Source organism: Salvelinus fontinalis, chromosome 14, assembly GCF_029448725.1.
Source record: "Salvelinus fontinalis isolate EN_2023a chromosome 14, ASM2944872v1, whole genome shotgun sequence".
Taxonomy (NCBI): Eukaryota; Metazoa; Chordata; class Actinopteri; order Salmoniformes; family Salmonidae; genus Salvelinus; species Salvelinus fontinalis.
In genome coordinates this window covers 26262156-26280019 of record NC_074678.1, presented here as the reverse complement: position 1 = coordinate 26280019, position 17864 = coordinate 26262156, and the positions used below count along the sequence as shown (strand labels likewise).

General features: G+C 42.3%; 1 protein-coding gene across 5 annotated transcripts in view; it reads right to left on the bottom strand.

Moving 5' to 3' along the window:
- The window catches only part of LOC129810532 (phospholipid-transporting ATPase IF-like), a 34439-nt gene that overhangs the window by 6613 nt on the left and 9962 nt on the right, over nucleotides 1–17864 (bottom strand). For 2 of the 5 annotated variants that reach the window (XM_055861097.1, XM_055861098.1), the window contains exons 13-28: nucleotides 17670–17828; nucleotides 17270–17448; nucleotides 16917–16985; nucleotides 16745–16818; nucleotides 16290–16393; nucleotides 15577–15758; nucleotides 11029–11232; nucleotides 10139–10292; nucleotides 7835–7937; nucleotides 6084–6229; nucleotides 5917–5976; nucleotides 5442–5569; nucleotides 5164–5302; nucleotides 3460–3525; nucleotides 3176–3279; nucleotides 2718–2883 (exon numbers count right to left, since the gene is read on the bottom strand). In XM_055861097.1, coding sequence (XP_055717072.1) covers nucleotides 2718–2883; nucleotides 3176–3279; nucleotides 3460–3525; nucleotides 5164–5302; nucleotides 5442–5569; nucleotides 5917–5976; nucleotides 6084–6229; nucleotides 7835–7937; nucleotides 10139–10292; nucleotides 11029–11232; nucleotides 15577–15758; nucleotides 16290–16393; nucleotides 16745–16818; nucleotides 16917–16985; nucleotides 17270–17448; nucleotides 17670–17828 — 2037 coding nt within the window. Of the gene's footprint in view, nucleotides 1–936; nucleotides 1068–1912; nucleotides 1999–2717; nucleotides 2884–3175; nucleotides 3280–3459; nucleotides 3526–5163; nucleotides 5303–5441; nucleotides 5570–5916; nucleotides 5977–6083; nucleotides 6230–7834; nucleotides 7938–10138; nucleotides 10293–11028; nucleotides 11233–15576; nucleotides 15759–16289; nucleotides 16394–16744; nucleotides 16819–16916; nucleotides 16986–17269; nucleotides 17449–17669; nucleotides 17829–17864 lie in introns of all 5 variants that reach the window. The other 3 variants (XM_055861100.1, XM_055861099.1, XM_055861101.1) reach the window with 3 other exon arrangements.

The window sequence follows — 17864 nt, the reverse complement described above, 5'->3', positions numbered from 1 at the left end:
GCATGCTTTGGCGACAAATAAGAGAACAGGACGAGTCAACAACATTATTTGGGTATGAGTTAACAGATGAGCTTTTAAAAGTAAAATTTTCACTGGACAGTTACTTTAAAATCAGCCGCCCCCCCGATCAGTTCCTACATGATTTACCGCCCCTGTAAATTAACACCTTGTGTTAGCACAAACAGAAAAATCATACAGAACTACACAATTGTTAGCTAGCTAGACCCATCAACAACATAGAAGCCATGAATAACATGTAGAACCCACCAAAAATACAAAATCAGGAATACATAGGAGTTCGACTAAGGTGATATTGGTAACATGTGAAATACAATGAGATACATTTGATCTATTGACAATCATAATCTTTGTTATTAATGAGGTGAAATAGTAACCTTGCCATTGATTTGATTAAATGAAGTCAGGAATGAGGTATATGAAGTTAAATGACGGGGGACACCAAAAAAAACAGAACCATCATTTTGCCATATGCTGGTAGGATTATTGTATATTGAAATGAAAAATATGGTTTGTTTGAAACGATGAGCTTCAGTCTTTTGCTGGTTTAAAGGCATTTAGGCAAATAAAACATGCATAAACATTATTGCTTACATACAGACAGAACGGTGAACAATGACACAAATCATGATTAAGTGAGGTTGGGTTTTGTTATCACACAGGGCAGAATGCTGTAGTATCCAGACAGACAGGAGAACGAACGGGGACGACATTGAGAGGACAGTTAAACAAACGTGCCAGCATTCTCCCACCACCCAGGGTGATCATACCCTGATAGGATCCCAGCTAAAGTCTCTAGGAGGGATGGCTCTGGTCAATGTGGGGGGGGGGGGGGGGGGGGCTATATGGGGATGGGTGGACGATGGCAGTTCAGGGGAGGACCCACACACACAGATGGAGTAGGAGTAGGACTACTACCTAGGGGAGCATAGGGCTGGGCCTTGGGCGGGGGGAGGAGAAGCAGCTAGCAGTTGCCAATTGTCCTCCCCTCAGCTCCAGCTTTCAGCAGAGTCATATTCTGAGCTGACTGAACTCCTATCCTCTCCCATCTGGAAGCACAAAACAACCCATTAAGTCTCCCGGACAGACGGAAACAGGAGAGAACAAGATGAATGAGCACAAAAACTACTCCCACATCCATAGGAGGTAAGAAGCTAGCCACATAGCAGTTACTGATCAATGTGTGTCCAAAAAAATGTGTACACAAATCTTTTAATTAGGAGACTGGGCACAAAGATGTTCCAAAGAACCAGTGAGCCAGTTTATTAATTTCAGTGTACTTTCAATTATGTAAATTGATCAACTATCTGGATGACTGAGGAATTAATTTAGAATTTAGATGATCAATTATTCCGTAAACAAGTCAATCCAATTAGGAAATTGATCACTTGCTTTAGGATGGAGTGGTCGTCATTTTCTCTGCTCATTGTGCATATCTTAAGAAACTAATGCTACTGTTTAAGAGCATGCTGTCCAGAATATGATCTTGAGATACAGTGAATAAACTCCTATGGAAATGGCATTCACCAGCTAGCAGCTTTGAAGTTCTTGCTAACTATAATTTTGTGCCTCAGAGTTACTGTATTAGCAATAGCACACAAACAGACTCGAGCTGTGCTCCACATGCCGTTATGGCTGGAGCTTTATATTAGGGCTGCTGCACCATGCTGCAGTGAGGTGCTGCTCTGCCCAATGCAGAGAGCACTGGTCCTTCTGTGCTAACCTGAAGTGGCGCGCACTTGATAGAGGCTTTCCTATGGCCAACATGCAGGGGTGCATAACAAAGTGCCTTAGACTTATCCTTTCCTCTCCCTTTTCCCTAGAATGCTGGTTAGTTAGTTTGTCCTCTGCATGCAGACAAGACTTATTAGGCAGCACGGCCCTCCTACTCTACCTAATTTTGCCCATCTGATTCTTGGCTCTGGAGAGAGGCTGCAGAGCGATGAAGTCGTCACTTATAGCGACTCGGTTGGAGTACATCTACAGAGCAGAGGGAAGGGTGGAACACACAGACGGTCAGTTAGGAGGGAAGAAGACATACATGGTAGACACAGTAGTAAGACAAACAGAGGCTGATTGTAACACACTCAAACATACACATGTGCACGCACACACACGACAGCCAGAGAAAGGCAGAAATGTGCCTTTATCACAGAGACAGGACATGAGACTCAAGCCTGAGAAAGAAAGAGCTTTTATCTTCTAAGAACCGCCGAGCAGCACTTTAGAGAGTGGAGATGCTAGAATTTCTGACTGAACAACTATTTGATGTAAAAAAGGTCAATACGTATAAACAAACAAAAAAACAGGGCATATCAATGTCAACCTTTTAAGCAAAGAGTAAATTGTGACCACAAAAACAGAACAGTTGAAAGGTCTGTTTGAGGAGGCTGTTTAAAAATAAAACTGTGTTCATGTTGAGTAACATGCTACTACCGTCTAGCTCTCCCACCTAGCAGACACACAGACACGCTACAGTAGGTTTAGAGCTGGAACAGAGATCCCGCCGTTTTGAGCATGCCTTTGTCAGTTGCACAGTGAATTGTTGTTCTTGTGTTGTCTGAGGTGAGAAGCCATGCTGTGGTGCGAGTGTCATGCGTTTCCTGTCAGTGTATAGTCTGTTACCACAACGTTGCTGTGAGGGTGTCCTGTGGGTTAGCAACAAGCCGCCCACCCCTTCCCCCTCTCCTCTGTCCTACCTGAGACTTCTGGGTGCTGGTGGGCTGGAGGTGCCTGTAGAACACCTTCTTGATGATGTCAGGGAAAAGGCAGGTGATGATGATGATGATGATTGCGAACCAGGCAGAGCCGCTGGACAGCAACTGGACGAAGACAAAGTACATGTCCTGGGTGTGGAGGAAAGGCCTTGAGGGGGGCAAAGGTCACAGAGAATCACACTGTTAGCCAGCCAACATTTGTTAAGGCTCAACTAACCCTGTGAGTAGAGCCTGGAATGGAACTTGAAGCTTTTTGACTGTCTGAGATGACAATGGAGATTGTGATGCTAGCCACTGTAAAACAGGTGAAAATCTGAGTAGACTGTATGCCACATGCAGTTCAATTACACTTGTTGGTCTCATCACATACTATATACTGGAGTGCCATGTGTACTAGACAAACACAGGTTGTGTGGGAAAGAGATGGCAGCTCAGCTCACCAGATGATTCCCCCATAAAAAAGGGAGAAGATGAAGTAGAAAGCGATGGAGCCCCAGGTAACAAAGTGATTCATCCACGTCCAGAAGTGAGTCTCCAAGGCCAGCTGTTGACAGAGAGGAGAAACAACATGTAGTTTGGTCAGAACAGCATGTGAAACGCCATAGGAGAGCAGAGAGGAGTGAGGTGCCAGTGACAACAATATCAAACATAGATAGATTTCATGTGGGATTGCTTTCAGATTTATGAATCAAACAATTGCAAAAACTCAAATAACATGATTTACCTTCAGTGTAACAGTGATGACCATTACTGTGAATACCAAAGTGCCAAATGTCCAGTTTCCAAACATCTACAAGACAAAAAAAAATAAAACATTTAGAATAGAAAATAGAAAATACAATGGCATAACATCTATCATAGCAATAATGCTTTAATAGGGATGTACACTGAGTATACCTAACACTAGGAGCACCTTCCTAATATTCAGTTGCGCGCCCCCCCCCCCCTTTTTGCCCTCAGAACAGCCTCAAATCATCTGGGAATTGACTCTACAAGGTGTCAAAAGCATTTCACAGGGATGCTGGCCCATATTGACGCCAATGCTTTCCACAGTTGTGTCAAGTTGGCTGGATGTCCGAAGAGTAGTGGACCATTCTTGATACACACGGAAACTGTTGAGCGTGAAAAAAAACTGCAGCGTTGCAGTTCTTGACACAAACCGGTGCGCCTGGCACCTACTACCATACCCATTCAAAGGCACTTATAATCAAACTCTGAATGGCACACACACAATCCATGTCTTAATTGTCTTAAGGCTTAAAAATAATTATTTTACCCGTCTTTTCCCCTTCATATACACTGATTGATGTGGATTTAACAAGTGACATCAATAACGGATCATAGTTTTCACCTGGATTCACCTGGTCAGTCTATGTCATGGAAATAGCAGGTGTTCTTAATGTTTTATTCACTCAATGTAAATCGAGTCATGTGTTATTAGACAGCTTTCCAGAAGACTAGGCCTAAGCGTTGTAAGCTAAATTGATGACAAACTTGTGGAGACAAAGTTACTGACTCTCCGAAAGCTATTGAAGTGAGCGTCTCCAACTAGCCATCACCACTCACACTGAGAAACATGGCACATCATCAAAAGCATAACCAAGCAGGATGCTGATATAGAATGGACCAATGATAGCAACAGATGTTAGCGTAGTAACTATGACGGGCATGCATCTACGGTAATTCAGTCAACTCTTACCAGTTGTCTGTTAGCTCTCAAAATCTGATGACATGCAGAGCATGAAAAGAGGGAGAAGAAAAGAGGAAAAATAAAGAAAACAAAAAGCAAAAAAGAGCAACAGGTGTGTCAAACTCGTTTTTCCCCAGGGGCTGCAGTAGGTCTTCAACGAGGTCCGGAGGGCCGCACTGAAAATTTGATGTATTTCCTCGCCGTCAAGACTGGCAAAAAAATTGTCCTCTATACATTATTTTGGGAAATGTTGATGCTCCCCGACTGTCTAGCTTTCATTTTTGGTGATTATTAGTGAGCTGGACAAGAAACTGTATGAATGTAGGTCCTTTATCATTTCTTCACCGTTTCAATTTGGTTTTAGTCATTTTAAAGTAAATTGAGTCCGTTCCCACCCCTGCTCTAGTAGAAAGACTGACACAGACAAACAGATTAGAGACAAAATAGAGACAGAATGGAGAGAGAAAAATGGCTGTAGCATGAATAGAACAACCACAACACAGGCAGCCTCCTGGAACCGTCTAGAACTTACTGCCATCACACTGCCTAACAAACTGAAATATCAAGATTTCATATTACTGTCTTGGTAAAACACCCAATCAATATTCCCAGAGATCTGCACAGAACATTCACAATCAGGTTCGCTGTCAGGCCAAGCCAGGTTGATCTCTGGCCCTCCCTCCCCAAAGCGGACCACTACCAGAGGTAGAGCAGATGGTACAGTACAGCCACCCTCACCTGTCCATTCCCCATGAGAGACGTGTCCTCCCCCATCAGTATGTAGGAACCAAAGAAGAAGGCAAATGCGTGGCAGAAGCCCAGCAGTGTCCAGTACAAAAATGTCTTGAAGGAAAGGAGGGAGTTCTTGCTGATGTCTCTGTTGGTGTGGAGGGACAAAAAGGGATAGTACTGTCCGTTATCAAATTCTTGTTGTGTTTTCAGGTAACTGCATCTAATGGAGGTACAGCCTCATTCTGTATGGAATAAAATATGTCAAATAGAACACCATGTCCTACCTGTAGAGCACTGGCTTGCTCTGCAGCACATGAGGATGGACCAGTTGCTCAAACAGGCTGTACACCAGTATGGGCAGGGAGGTGAAACAGATGTTGTAGAGTGTCAGGTAGACACTGTCATACAGAGTCTGGGGAAACAGGGACACAAAAACGAGTTAGGACAAGGTTGCCACATAACCCCGTGCCATGTACAGCACAGCACATACACCTGCCAAAAAAATCACTTCCGTTCTTTATCCAGCATCAACTAGGGACGACATTTGGCTAATTTATACTGTATGTTGATGATCCAAAGCTGGACAGTTTGAGTTGTTGATCCCTCAGTGGAGATAAAGCTACACGTGGTACCTTCAGAACAACAGGGATGTTTATCACACAGAACACACTACACTGACACAACACTTAAAAAGCAACAGTAATAAGGGACCACAAAAAATGAACAAATAGAACTGATGAGACATTGAAAGACACTTACTTGTTGTGAAAACAGACAGAAGAACTGGTATAAAAACTGGGGCGTAATAAAGCACACATTCTAAAAGAAGACAAAAAGGGATTTAGACCTGAGACAATAACATCTAGCTCCTGTATTGGTTTTCATTGTATAGGACACTGCAAAGCATCCTTAAACATCGAACTCACCTTGTAAAAAAAGTACTGTACAAGGGTTGCTATTCTAATGTAGTAGAAGTGGCCATGGACAAGCAGCAATTTGGAAAGGAATTTAAACCTCGCTATTGCATAGTCACTGTTTTGTACTGCTTGTCTTCCCTCCTTGCCCATGATTCCTGAGAAAAATGAAAAAGTCTGTTATTAACCACCTTGTACTGAAACTACAAACAAAATACAATATTGAGTAATTGGTTATTGGGACGTTCCATGTCATTTCAGAAAGCCATGACCCACCATATCAGATTGTTCTGAAATATCTTATGTTTCTAACTACAGAAACGAAGCATTCAGGAAACATTTTGTTCAAATAAAATTAGATCTCTGAGAAATTAAGCTAATTGATTGCAACCAAATTGTCCATTTTAATTTATAGGATTCAGATAATATTCAGTCATTATAGTATCTAACATCCAATTTGGACCAAATGTTTTTCTATTAATAAGTAAGACATGAGGAATCCAAAGAAGTGGTCAAAAGCCATTAGTTCTCAATGTTTAACAAGTGGTATGGAGCTGCGGCTCGGAGTATTGTTTCTTCATCCTATGTAATGTATTCAGTGAATTTGGTTTTTCCCTGTTCACAGAAATGTGTCATTGAAGGTTTATGTCCCATCCTAGATCCTGATATTTCCAGGTTCTGACCACAAGATGGTGCTGTTCCTGCTATTAGGCATTTTTTTAAAGAACTCCCCATTGTTAAAGGAACAGTTAATCCAAATTACATATTGGTTTTCTTACCCTGTAAGCAGTCTATGGACCGGGTATGGGAGCAACCCACACTTTGGTTTTGTTTACCTGGCCACTGTTTCAAATACTAAATGTTTTGCATTTGTAGCACAAATACAACGCAAGTCAATGGTACCTATATTAGCATTTCCACGCTTCATATCCAAATCATCTAAAAGTAACATCATTGAGTTGCACAATCAATTTTTAGATACTTTAAATTTGGACATGATTTGGACATAAAGCATGCAAATGATAATATAGGTACTATTGACTTGCACTGTTTACCTTGACCGGGCAAAGCATGAGTTGCTGTCATATCTGGTCCATAGACTGCTTACAGGGTAAAAAACAACAATGCAATTTAGTAATTTGGGTGAATGATCCCTTTAACAAGGCAGGGAGGTTCTTCAAAAATAAAAAAATAAAATCACCTAATAGCAGGAACAGCACCATCTAGTGGTCAGAACCTGGTAATATCAGGATGTAGGATGGGACATAAACCCAACAACTACAATGACTAATTTATATGAACGGAAAAAAATCCCCATGACTGAATACATAATAATATGAAAAAAACAATGCTCTGACCCGCAGCGCCATACTACTTGTCAAACAGAGAACCGATACATACTATATACTCTTTGTTGGGGTGATATTTGGCGTGGGATGTGGGTAGGTCTGTGGATGGCTTTCGACCATTTCTTTGGATTCCTCATGTCTAATTAATTTTTAGAATAAAGTTTAGTCCAAATCAGATGCTTGGTACTATATTTATTGAATATTATATGAATCCTATAAATTAAAATGGCCAATTTGGGTGCAGCTTAATTTGTCAGAGACCAAATTATATTTCAACAAAATCATGTTGGGGGAATGCTAATCTTAACAGAAACGATTTTAGAACAATCCGAGATGGTGGGCATTAAAATCCTATTTCTCGTGCTTTTTGAGGTGGAATGACCCTATTGTAATTTGATGGGATGGTGAACTTACCTATGCCAACATGGGCTTCTTGAATCATGCTGACATCATTGGCTCCATCCCCAATGGCTAAAGTGATGGGTTTCTCTAGAGATGTTTTCAGCAATCTCACCACCTGCCAAGCAGCATAAAATACTCATTAATAAGCAGTCCAAATGAGACCAGGGGCAAGTCCACAGCAATTAACCTTTAATGTAACACTGCAGACAAAAATCACAGCACTGGTCAGATAATCTACCCTCCACAGCACTGACCACTAATACAAAAAGCAGAGAAACCAAAATATGAAGCTGAAATAACTTCCTGAAGATTAATAGCTAAGACAATTTGTGCATATCATGCAAGAGCACGCACTGTCGTGAGCAGTGTTGGGGGTAATGCTTTACAAGGTAACGGGTTAGAGTACTCAGATTACTTTTTGTGGTAATGACTAACTCAAGTGTTAGTTTTTCAATTTAAGTAATCAGTTACTTCTTCTAATAAGTAAGTTGTTACTTTAACAATATTATTTAGCTTTTTCTTTGTTGGTGCAAATAAAAAATGAAAATCCCTCTCCCTAGGCTGTTTATGCCGGTTCGCACTCTTCCTGCTTCTGCACGAACGTTGTGTTGGGTAGCTGGCTGGTAGCGAGATGCCGGAGAATACATTGTGGAACTATTTTGAATTGGTAGAAGAAAAGGCCAAATGTTACCGCTCGAATCTTGACTGGCGCTACTTGCAGGACTCACACGGATCATTGGGTTTAGGCGAGTGGCCCGTTTATTGTCTGGTAATAGCAAACAATGTAGGTGAACAAGTTAAGCTCAGTTAATAAGAATTTACATTTCTCCAGCTCCGTCTTCGCCATAAGCATAAAGGAAAGGGCACTAAAGACTTGTTTCCATTGGCACTTCGAAGAGAATCCGGGTTGGCCTTGGTGGGCTAGTTCGAATTGAGTTTCCACCTCCTCCAGAAATTAGAAATGTCATGTTGCTAGGTAGCCAATATGTGACTGTGCAGCTAGCTTCGCTAATGTTGCTAGCTAGCAAGATGTTGAATATAATTCACCATGCTGTAACTAACGTTACCCTACACACCTGCCAGGGCAAGCCAGACTGCGATCCATGTATTTAGCTTCCTAATGTTAGCTAGATAGCTAAACTGTTAGCATCGTCGCTAGCATAACAGGCTAGCTTAATTCCTACCTTCCTTGCCATGGCATTGGCTATTAACTAGATAACAAAGCAAACCAGACAACAGGCTTGATATGATGTAGCTAGCTAGTTGACGTTAAAAGGGCACTAAAAGTTCACAATGTAGTCGTATAGGCCTAGTTTTACATATAACCCAGTTCGTATCAGGTACAACAGATTGGTAGCCAGTTGTCCTTGTTAGCTATTTGAGCTCTCATTTTACATATGTATTTAAGTATTGTAAAGGAGATATTGCGTCTGTCATTGTTACATGAGTTGGTATAGCACAGAGTGATACAGACGTAGCGTGCTAAAGTTACCTCTACTCTACTGGGCATAAGAATGATCAACATGTCTTAAGAGGGTTTTCTTTTTGCTAACGCAAAATGAATGTAACGACTAATTAGTTACTTTCCATAGTAAGTAACTGTACGTTACTTTCAATGGGTGTGCCTGTCACGCCCTGACCTTAGTATTCTTTGTTTTCTTTATTATTTTGGTTAGGTCAGGGTGTGACAAGGGTGGTATGTGTGTTTTTGTCTTATCTAGGTTTTTTTTTGTAAGTCTAGGCGTGTGTGTCTAGTCTAGACATATGTAGGTCTACGGTGGCTATGGTCTATTGGTTCCCAATCAGAGGCAGCTGTTTATTGTTGTCTCTGATTGGGGATCCTATTTAGGTTACCATTTTCCAGTTAGGTTGGTGAGGTTGGTGGGTTATTGTCTATGTTGATGTTGCATGTCTGCACTCTGTGTTTATAGCGTTCACGTTCGTTTTGTTATTTTGTATAGTTTGTTAGTGTTCTTCGTGTTGTATTAAAATATGCATTCACATCACGCTGCGCTTTGGTCTCCTCACTACAACGAACGTGACGTTGTAAAGTAACAAGTTACTTTTCAAAAGTAATGTTCCCCAACACTGGTTGTGAGTGAGTTGTAAGAGTGCACTGTTTTAATCATACAGTATGTTAATTCTACTAGGATATAAGTTGTAGCCTGTTAGTAGACAATCATCTTTAGACATTTGTTCTAAATTCTTGATAGAGCATGAGAAAAATCCGAATAGCGCTGTTCTCTGGCTCCATTCATAAAGGAGACCCCTAATAGGCTGGTAGTGACGTGAAGCAGTGACAGTAAGGGAACTTGCCTTGGCCTTCTGCAGGGGCGCCATCCGGCAGCACAGCACGGCAGAGCAGTTCTTGCACACCTCCATGAAGAGCTTCTCGTGCCCCCGCAGTGCCAGAGACAGGCTGGCCCCGTCCACCACCAGGCCATGTTGGATCACATGGTCCTCTTTGATCCTACACACACACAGAGAGGAGAGCAGGTATAAATAACTATACAGCCTTAGCATAGAGGTCCTCACGACACAGGATGTGTACACACACTACAGTGTATCTCACAAATGGGCCATCACTGGGAGGGTTATGCATCATTTCCGAACATAATCAACCCATTTTAAATGGAATTGAATAAAAACATATTAATGGTCTTGATTTCTCATAACCATATCCATCATTTGTCACCCAGCACGGGTGGTATGTGGGAGGATTCGAGTCGTGACTACCTCAACAAAAAAATGTATATCTTCCAGTTAGAGTGCTATGGCAACTCTTCTCTGCTTTCCAAACTGAGTCACCCACGGCGCATCGTGACTAATGATAATCTCCCCCCAGGGGACCTGCACCGAGACTCCTCCTTCACCATTAATAAGCCAAGGACCATTGAAAAAGGGACTGTATCAGTGGTGATACAGAACAGAAGGTTCCAGAGCTGCTCTGACAACATTCTGACATGTAGAGAATCACTGTGTAGTGTGAACATTAGAGCACTGTCCTTAACACCAAATATGACGTTAATCTCTGACTTCTATACTTATTTATTGCACCAAGACTTGTAGATTACCCTGAATACATCAACCTGCTGATGAGGGCATGTGGACAAGTCAACCCAGGACACAACCTGGATCACAGACATAGTGAGTGACATGAAGATCATGGGGAAACATGGTGGTAGATGTGAGTAAAAGTGTCCTACCTCCTTGCCAGTTGTCGGAGCTGCTCGGCACACTCGTTGTCAGACTTCTGCTGCACCAGCTCCAGGATGTTCATGGTGCGGTGGAAGTGGCCGCAGGAGAGGCTGACACTGACCGCTGTCTCGTGCTTGTCCCCGGTCAGCACCCACACCTTGATCCCGGCCAGGCGCAGCGCCTCAATGGTCTCCTGGACCTTCTCCTGCAGCCTGGGGACACATACATAACACCAGTCACAGCACGTTACACAGCACGTTAGCCTCTCTGCCATATAAAGACCGAAAAAGGTAGAACCAGAGGTGGTTCATTTACGTTAAACAGTAGGGAGGGTTTCTGTGAGTGTACGCGCACTCATTGCAGTACAAGAAACATAGTTGCTGATAATGGGCCTCTGTACGCCTATGTAGTTATTACATTTAAATAATCTGCCCTTTCCAACATAAAAAATGTCTACACTGTATTTCTGATAAATTTGATGTAATTTTAATGGACAAAAAAATATGCTTTTCTTTCAAAAACAAGGACATTTCTAAGTGACCCCAAACTTTAGAACGGTAGTGTAAGCATTGCTACAACCGCGATAAGATCTGCAAAATGTGTATGCAACCAATAGCATTTTATTTGATTATTCAGCTCTAATGTTGGACACAAACATTATGTTTTCATCCAGAGTCACATTTATTTATTTATTTCCCAAGCTATAGCATACAATATTTTACATACGGCAGGTTTTTAAAGGACCAAAGAGTTTACTTTGTGTTTTCATTTTTTGCCATGGAAAAAATATTGCTATACTGGTATCGTCACAGCCCTAGCTGAGGCATTCCATTTAAGAAATGTAGTAATCAGCGTAGAGGTGGATAGTCGATACTATCCATGTCTACGATACTGGTATCGTTACCGCCCTATTAAGCACGTTGTTCACAAGCGGCACTGCAGTATGAATACAGAGATGATGTTGCGATAGAAATGTTAAAGTTAGGTGGTAAAAGCCAGACTGATTAAGGGGCTAAGATTGATCATATCCTCAATAATGTAGAGGCTCATTCCTTTTTTTGGGGTGAGCAGAGCAGCATCCTCTGAGCGAGAAGTTCTATAAGCACCTTGTTCGCCGGAGGGGGAATTAATTAGAGGAGAGAGAAAGAGAGAGGAGACTGGGCTGCGTCACAGGCAGATGGTGTGGTCTGTCTGGGTCTCACTACGGAGCAAGCACACACACACTCAAACGTCAACAGAGTCTCTCCTGGATTTCCATTGACCAGTGGCCAAATCCAGACTGCCTCTGCTTCACCAACAATGATGAGACAGCCTACAGGGAGGAAGTCAGAGATCTTGCAGTGTGGTGCCAGGACAACAACTTCTCCCTCAATGTAAGCAAGACAAAGGAGCTGATCGTGGACTACAGGAAAAGAAGGGCCGAACATGCCCCCATTCACATCGACGGGGCTGTAGTGGAGCGGGTCGAGAGTTTCAAATTCCTTGGTGTCCTCACCACCAACAAACTATCATGGTGCAAACACACCAAGACAGTCGTAAAGAGGGATGGCCAACACCTTTCCCCCTCAGGAGACTGAAAAGATTTGGCATGGATCCTCAAAAAGTTCTACAGCTGCACCACCGAGAGCATCCTGACTGGTTGCATCAATGCCTGGTATGGCAACTGCTCGGCATCCGACCGTAAGACGCTACAGAGGGTAGTGCGTACTGCCCAGTACATCCCTGGGGCCAAGCTTCCTGCCATCCAGGACCTATATACTAGGTGGTGTCAGAGAAAGGACCCAAAAATTGTCAAAGACTCCAGTCACCCATGTCATACTGTTCTCTTTGCTACCCAATGGCAAACGGTACGTGAGCGCCAAGTCTAGGTCCAAAAGGCTCCTTAGCAATTTCTACCCCCAAGCCATAACATTGCTGAACAATTCATCAAATGGCCACTGGATTATCTATGCATAGTCATTTTACCCCTACCTACATGTACAAATTACCTTGACTAACCTGTACCCCCATACATTAACTTGGTACCGGTACCCCCTGTATTTAGCCTCGTTATTGTGTTACTTATTATTTTATTACTTTAGTTTATTTAGTAAATAATTTATTGAACTGCATTGATGGTTAAGAGCTTGTAAGTAAGCACTTCACAGTAAGGTCTATTTTTTACAGTGACAGCCTACACCGGCCAAACTCGGACGACGCTGGGCCAATTATGCACCGCCCTATAGGATTCCCAATCACGGCCAGTTGTGATACAGTCTAGATTCAAACCAGGTTGTCTGTAGTGACTCTAGCACTGAGATGCAGTGTCTTAGACCACTGCGCCACTTGGGAGCCCCAAGTCTACACCTGTTGTATTGGGCGCATGTGACAAATAAACTGATTTGATTTTCAGTGTCTCCATGGCCACTGTTCAGCATGTGTGACTGACAGGGAGCTACACCAGTCTGAGGGATTCTATGTAATAAATGTTGTAATCACCTTAGACATGAATAGTCGCCTTAAGATGTACTCAAAACCAACCCAGATGCAGATGGCAGTTGAGCCTTTGTTACATTATTGTTTTATTGGAGCATGCGTACGCCCAATCACATTTTATTTTGACAGGCCCCTTAACACAATCACATAAAACGAGCTTGAATGTTGGATCCTGATCCTTTCTAAAGATATGCCTCTAACCAATCTTAACAGAGCCTAGATCCCAAAATTCAGAGCACCATCTCAATCCAGCAGCACGCGTGCATTGTCTTTATGCTCAGCAGCACACTAGGTGACTGATGTATGACACGTTGCAGGGCTGCATGCAGAAAGGCATGAGTCATGTTTGATTGGTTAAGTGCATTAGGCTCAGGAGGACTGAGCCCAGCCCCCAGCCCAGGGAGGCTCCTGCTGCACGGAGGTGATGAGTCACAATGATCTGTTAAGGTAAACAATCTGGGGAAAAGGAACAGAGGAGGAAGTGATGTGCCTCTAGTGCCATGTTAAATCATTTTCCGATTCCATTGTATTTCCATTGTGAATTCATGCAGCATATCTTGACAGGCATATAATTTGACCTCATCAGTGCATTTGTTACGATAATAATCCATATAAAGTATAGTAATTAGTTAAATTAGAGGCAGGTGTGAAAATAAAACCAAGGTTGAAATACTATAAAAGACTGGGATACTGTGAAATCGAATGAGAGGCTGATTTTGCTCTGTTGGAAGATTTGGCACACGCTGCATTTCGCAGGGAGCACGTTTTTAGAGACAGATGGGACTTTTTTTGTAGAAAGTACAGATTGGCTCATCAGATATTGTTTCCCAAAACTAATCTTATAGAATCTTTGTGAGGATTTAAGACCTACTTTAAAATGGCAAACATGCCATTCCTGTGCACATCCAAGCGCCATCCACCCTCGTGTTTCTGGCAACTAGCACTTTTCAGCGGGTGCTGGCCGATTGGCATCACAGCCCTCAATGAGCTAATGTTTTGGATGCAATTTTCAGCAAAACGAACTGTAACATACAATTTCCTTACACCATCGCACAACAAGTTGAAGTCAAGAGGGGTTTCTTTGCCATCAATGGGTTCTCAAATACAAACGGTGTAATAGACAGCACCCACATTGCCATAAAAGCACCATCCCAAAAAAAGTGCAACTATGTGAACAGAAACGGCTTCCACTCTTAATGTGATAGGTTGTGATGAGCAAAAGACGCTACTGAATATGATGGCAAGGTGGCCATGTGGTACGCACGACTCGTTCATTCTGCAGAACAGCAATGTTGGCCTATAAGCCTACAGGAGGGAGCTGTTGAGGATGGATGGCTGAGTGTTGCCTACTTATTTGAAGTACACTGACACTTCTATTTCAGTCTCGGAGAAATTCATATTTTTGTCGTAGCTTTTTATGCTTGCAATGTATTTCACGGTACAGCGTGGTATATTACACACAGGCTTTAAAGGGATGATTCTGACCATTATTGGTTAATTAGGGACGTTTAGAAATGCAAATAGCCAAAGTCCTGCATGAGCACAGAGGTTAAGAACAATTGGTATTTATATAAATGGTCATCTCGTACTGGTGTGCGAATTACGTTTTCTACGCATACGAACATTCTAAATTCCGTTCGAAAGTAGTATTTTAGAACAGTTTCTACGCAATATTGATAAATTATGCCTCAGCTGTGCAAAGCCCTTAGAGACTTAACCAGAAAGACTCACAGCTGTAATCACTGACAAAGGTGATTCTAACATGTATTGACTCAGGGGTGTGAATACTTATGTAAAATAGATATTTCTGCATTTCAAAAATCTAAAAACATGTTTTCACTTTGTCACAGGGTATTGTGTGTCGATGGATGAGAAAGAAATGGATTTAATCCATTTTGAATTCAGGCTGTAACAACAAAATAGGGAATAAGTCAAGGGGTGTGAATACTTTCTGAAGGCACTGTATATGTTAAACTCTACTGATCAATTGTTCAAATAGCCCAACCCTTTCAGATAACATTGCTTGGTTTCACAATGAGCTAACCCATGACCAGACATATACCACAGTGTTGTTGACATACTTGTCTTCCACCCCAGTGGCTCCCAGCAGCTCCAGGTCCTTCTCTATGAAGCTAAAGACTTCAGCCAGCCTCTCCTCTCTCTGCTGCAGGGCCGTGCGGGCCTTGTGGAGCCGCTGGTCCACCTCCTCATACTCCTCCACACTGAAGTGTCTGCAGGCCACCACCAACGTCCGCAGGCCCTTCTGGAGAGAGGGGAAGAAAGAGGGGAAAGAGAAAGAAATGTGAAGCTGTCAGGGACGGGCTCTATATCAAATAACCACACACGTGCCAGTCACAAATCAAAAACAATCTCTCAGTAGATCCTGATCTCTGGATAAATTGACCGTTAAGATGCAGGATTTATTGATTTTGGTGGTGGAGTCTGGGGGGAAAGGACCAAAAGTAATCTTTACAGTGCAATTCTTTATATATCTTTTTTTTTTTTTTAATACACCATCAAGAGCCCACACATGGAAAAATGTGGGGACTTTTTTCAGACAAGTGTGAAATGTATCTCCAATCTTGTGGAATGAAAATGTGGTATGTGAGGGTGTCCATGTGTGCATGAGCATCCAAGTACCCATGTGTTCATTTCAGACAGGAAGTGTCCCAGCTGCACTGGTGCACTCTTCAGTACAGATAATAAAAGATAGCATTTAGCATAGCAAAAATCTGCTGCACATAAGGGCTGGAAATAGTTCCTAGTCTAATATGATTTGATGTGGTATACTCACCAAGGCAAATTCATCTACATGTACTCTTGTTTTGTTGATTTCTCCACTTGTAGTAAAAGGAAGAATAGCAGACTCCGCTCCCTTTGTAAATAGTACTTTTTCCCCTACAGCAATAGACCAAATATATTGCAAATGAGTTGTCATAATCAGTCTTGGCCCGATATGAAATACAGGGAAATTGACTGAACTACATTACAGGACTAAATCAAAAGGTGGGTAACATCTATCTGATTACATGCCATTTTAGCAGATGCTTTTATTCCAAAGCGACTTGCAGTCAGTCATAAGTGCATACATTTTTTTGCGTATGGGTGGTCCCGGGAATCAAACCCACATTCCTGATGTTGCAAGAGTCATGTTCTACCAACTGAGCTACAGAGGACCTCCTGTAATGAAATGTTAATACAACATTTATGAATGAGCCATTCAAGTCTAATATGGAGAAATCACTGTACCTGTGGGTGTCTGTAATATGACACTCATTCTCCTTCTGTTTGCATCAAACTCTAGTACATGGAGTAGTTTAAACCTGTGGGACAAGGAATTACATCACTTGTTATGCACAGTACAGGTTCATCATCTACATAAAATGCCATGGACTCTTCAATCATACAAAATTATACTTACTTTTCTGGCCTTCCAAATGTTTTTATTTCCATAGTTTCTCCGTGGCTACCAATGAAGGTTACCCCCATCCTGCAATTAAATTTGATCATGTGACATTGCTGACCATAAATACTAACATGCAGACTGTTGCCCATACATGACCCTAACTGTAATGCATGGTCAGCTGGGTCTGGAATGTGCTGAACCTTGAAAACCATTTGTCTCAATAAATGTTCATTTGTCTGAGTGCTTGTATGTCCAAAAAGACCTGGGAGACCAGCACTGGTCATATATCTATAGATATTACGTTTTATTCACCAACAACAGTACAAATGGGTTGAACAGCACATCATGACAGCTATCCTCCTGGGTACCTTTTCGTGGCTTCCACCAGTGCTTTCTCGTCCGGCGAGGAGGCATAGTACTCCATCTGTGAGGAGAAGCCGTTTGCGTGGGAGAAGGGATCCCCCGGGCCGTCGCCTGGCTGCTCGTAGCTGATCTGCACTGTGTGACACAGCGACACTGCCTTTAGGAACAGCAACTCCTCCCGACTCTGAGAGGTGACAGACAGAGAGACAAACAGACAGACATGAGTACAGTACCTAGTCATCAAACCACTGACCGGCCAAAGCCACGAGGACAGTTAATGAACAAGTATAACACATGGGTAGAAATACAGACATAACCTGTATATTTCATGAATGGACAGACAGTGAATGGATAAATACTGTCACAAGTCACTTGGGCAATATGTGAGGTTTTAATGGTGTTTACCAGAGGAGGCACAGATCGGTCAGGCGAGTCATCCGTCATTCCCTCAGGTACAAGCTTTCCATTGATTTCCTGATATTTGATACCGTTGATTGAACATTCACGGAACAGCATCTCGTTCTCCGTCAGGGTGCCGGTTTTATCCGTAAATACGTATTCTACCTAGAACACAATTAAACAGAGGCTGATCATTACACA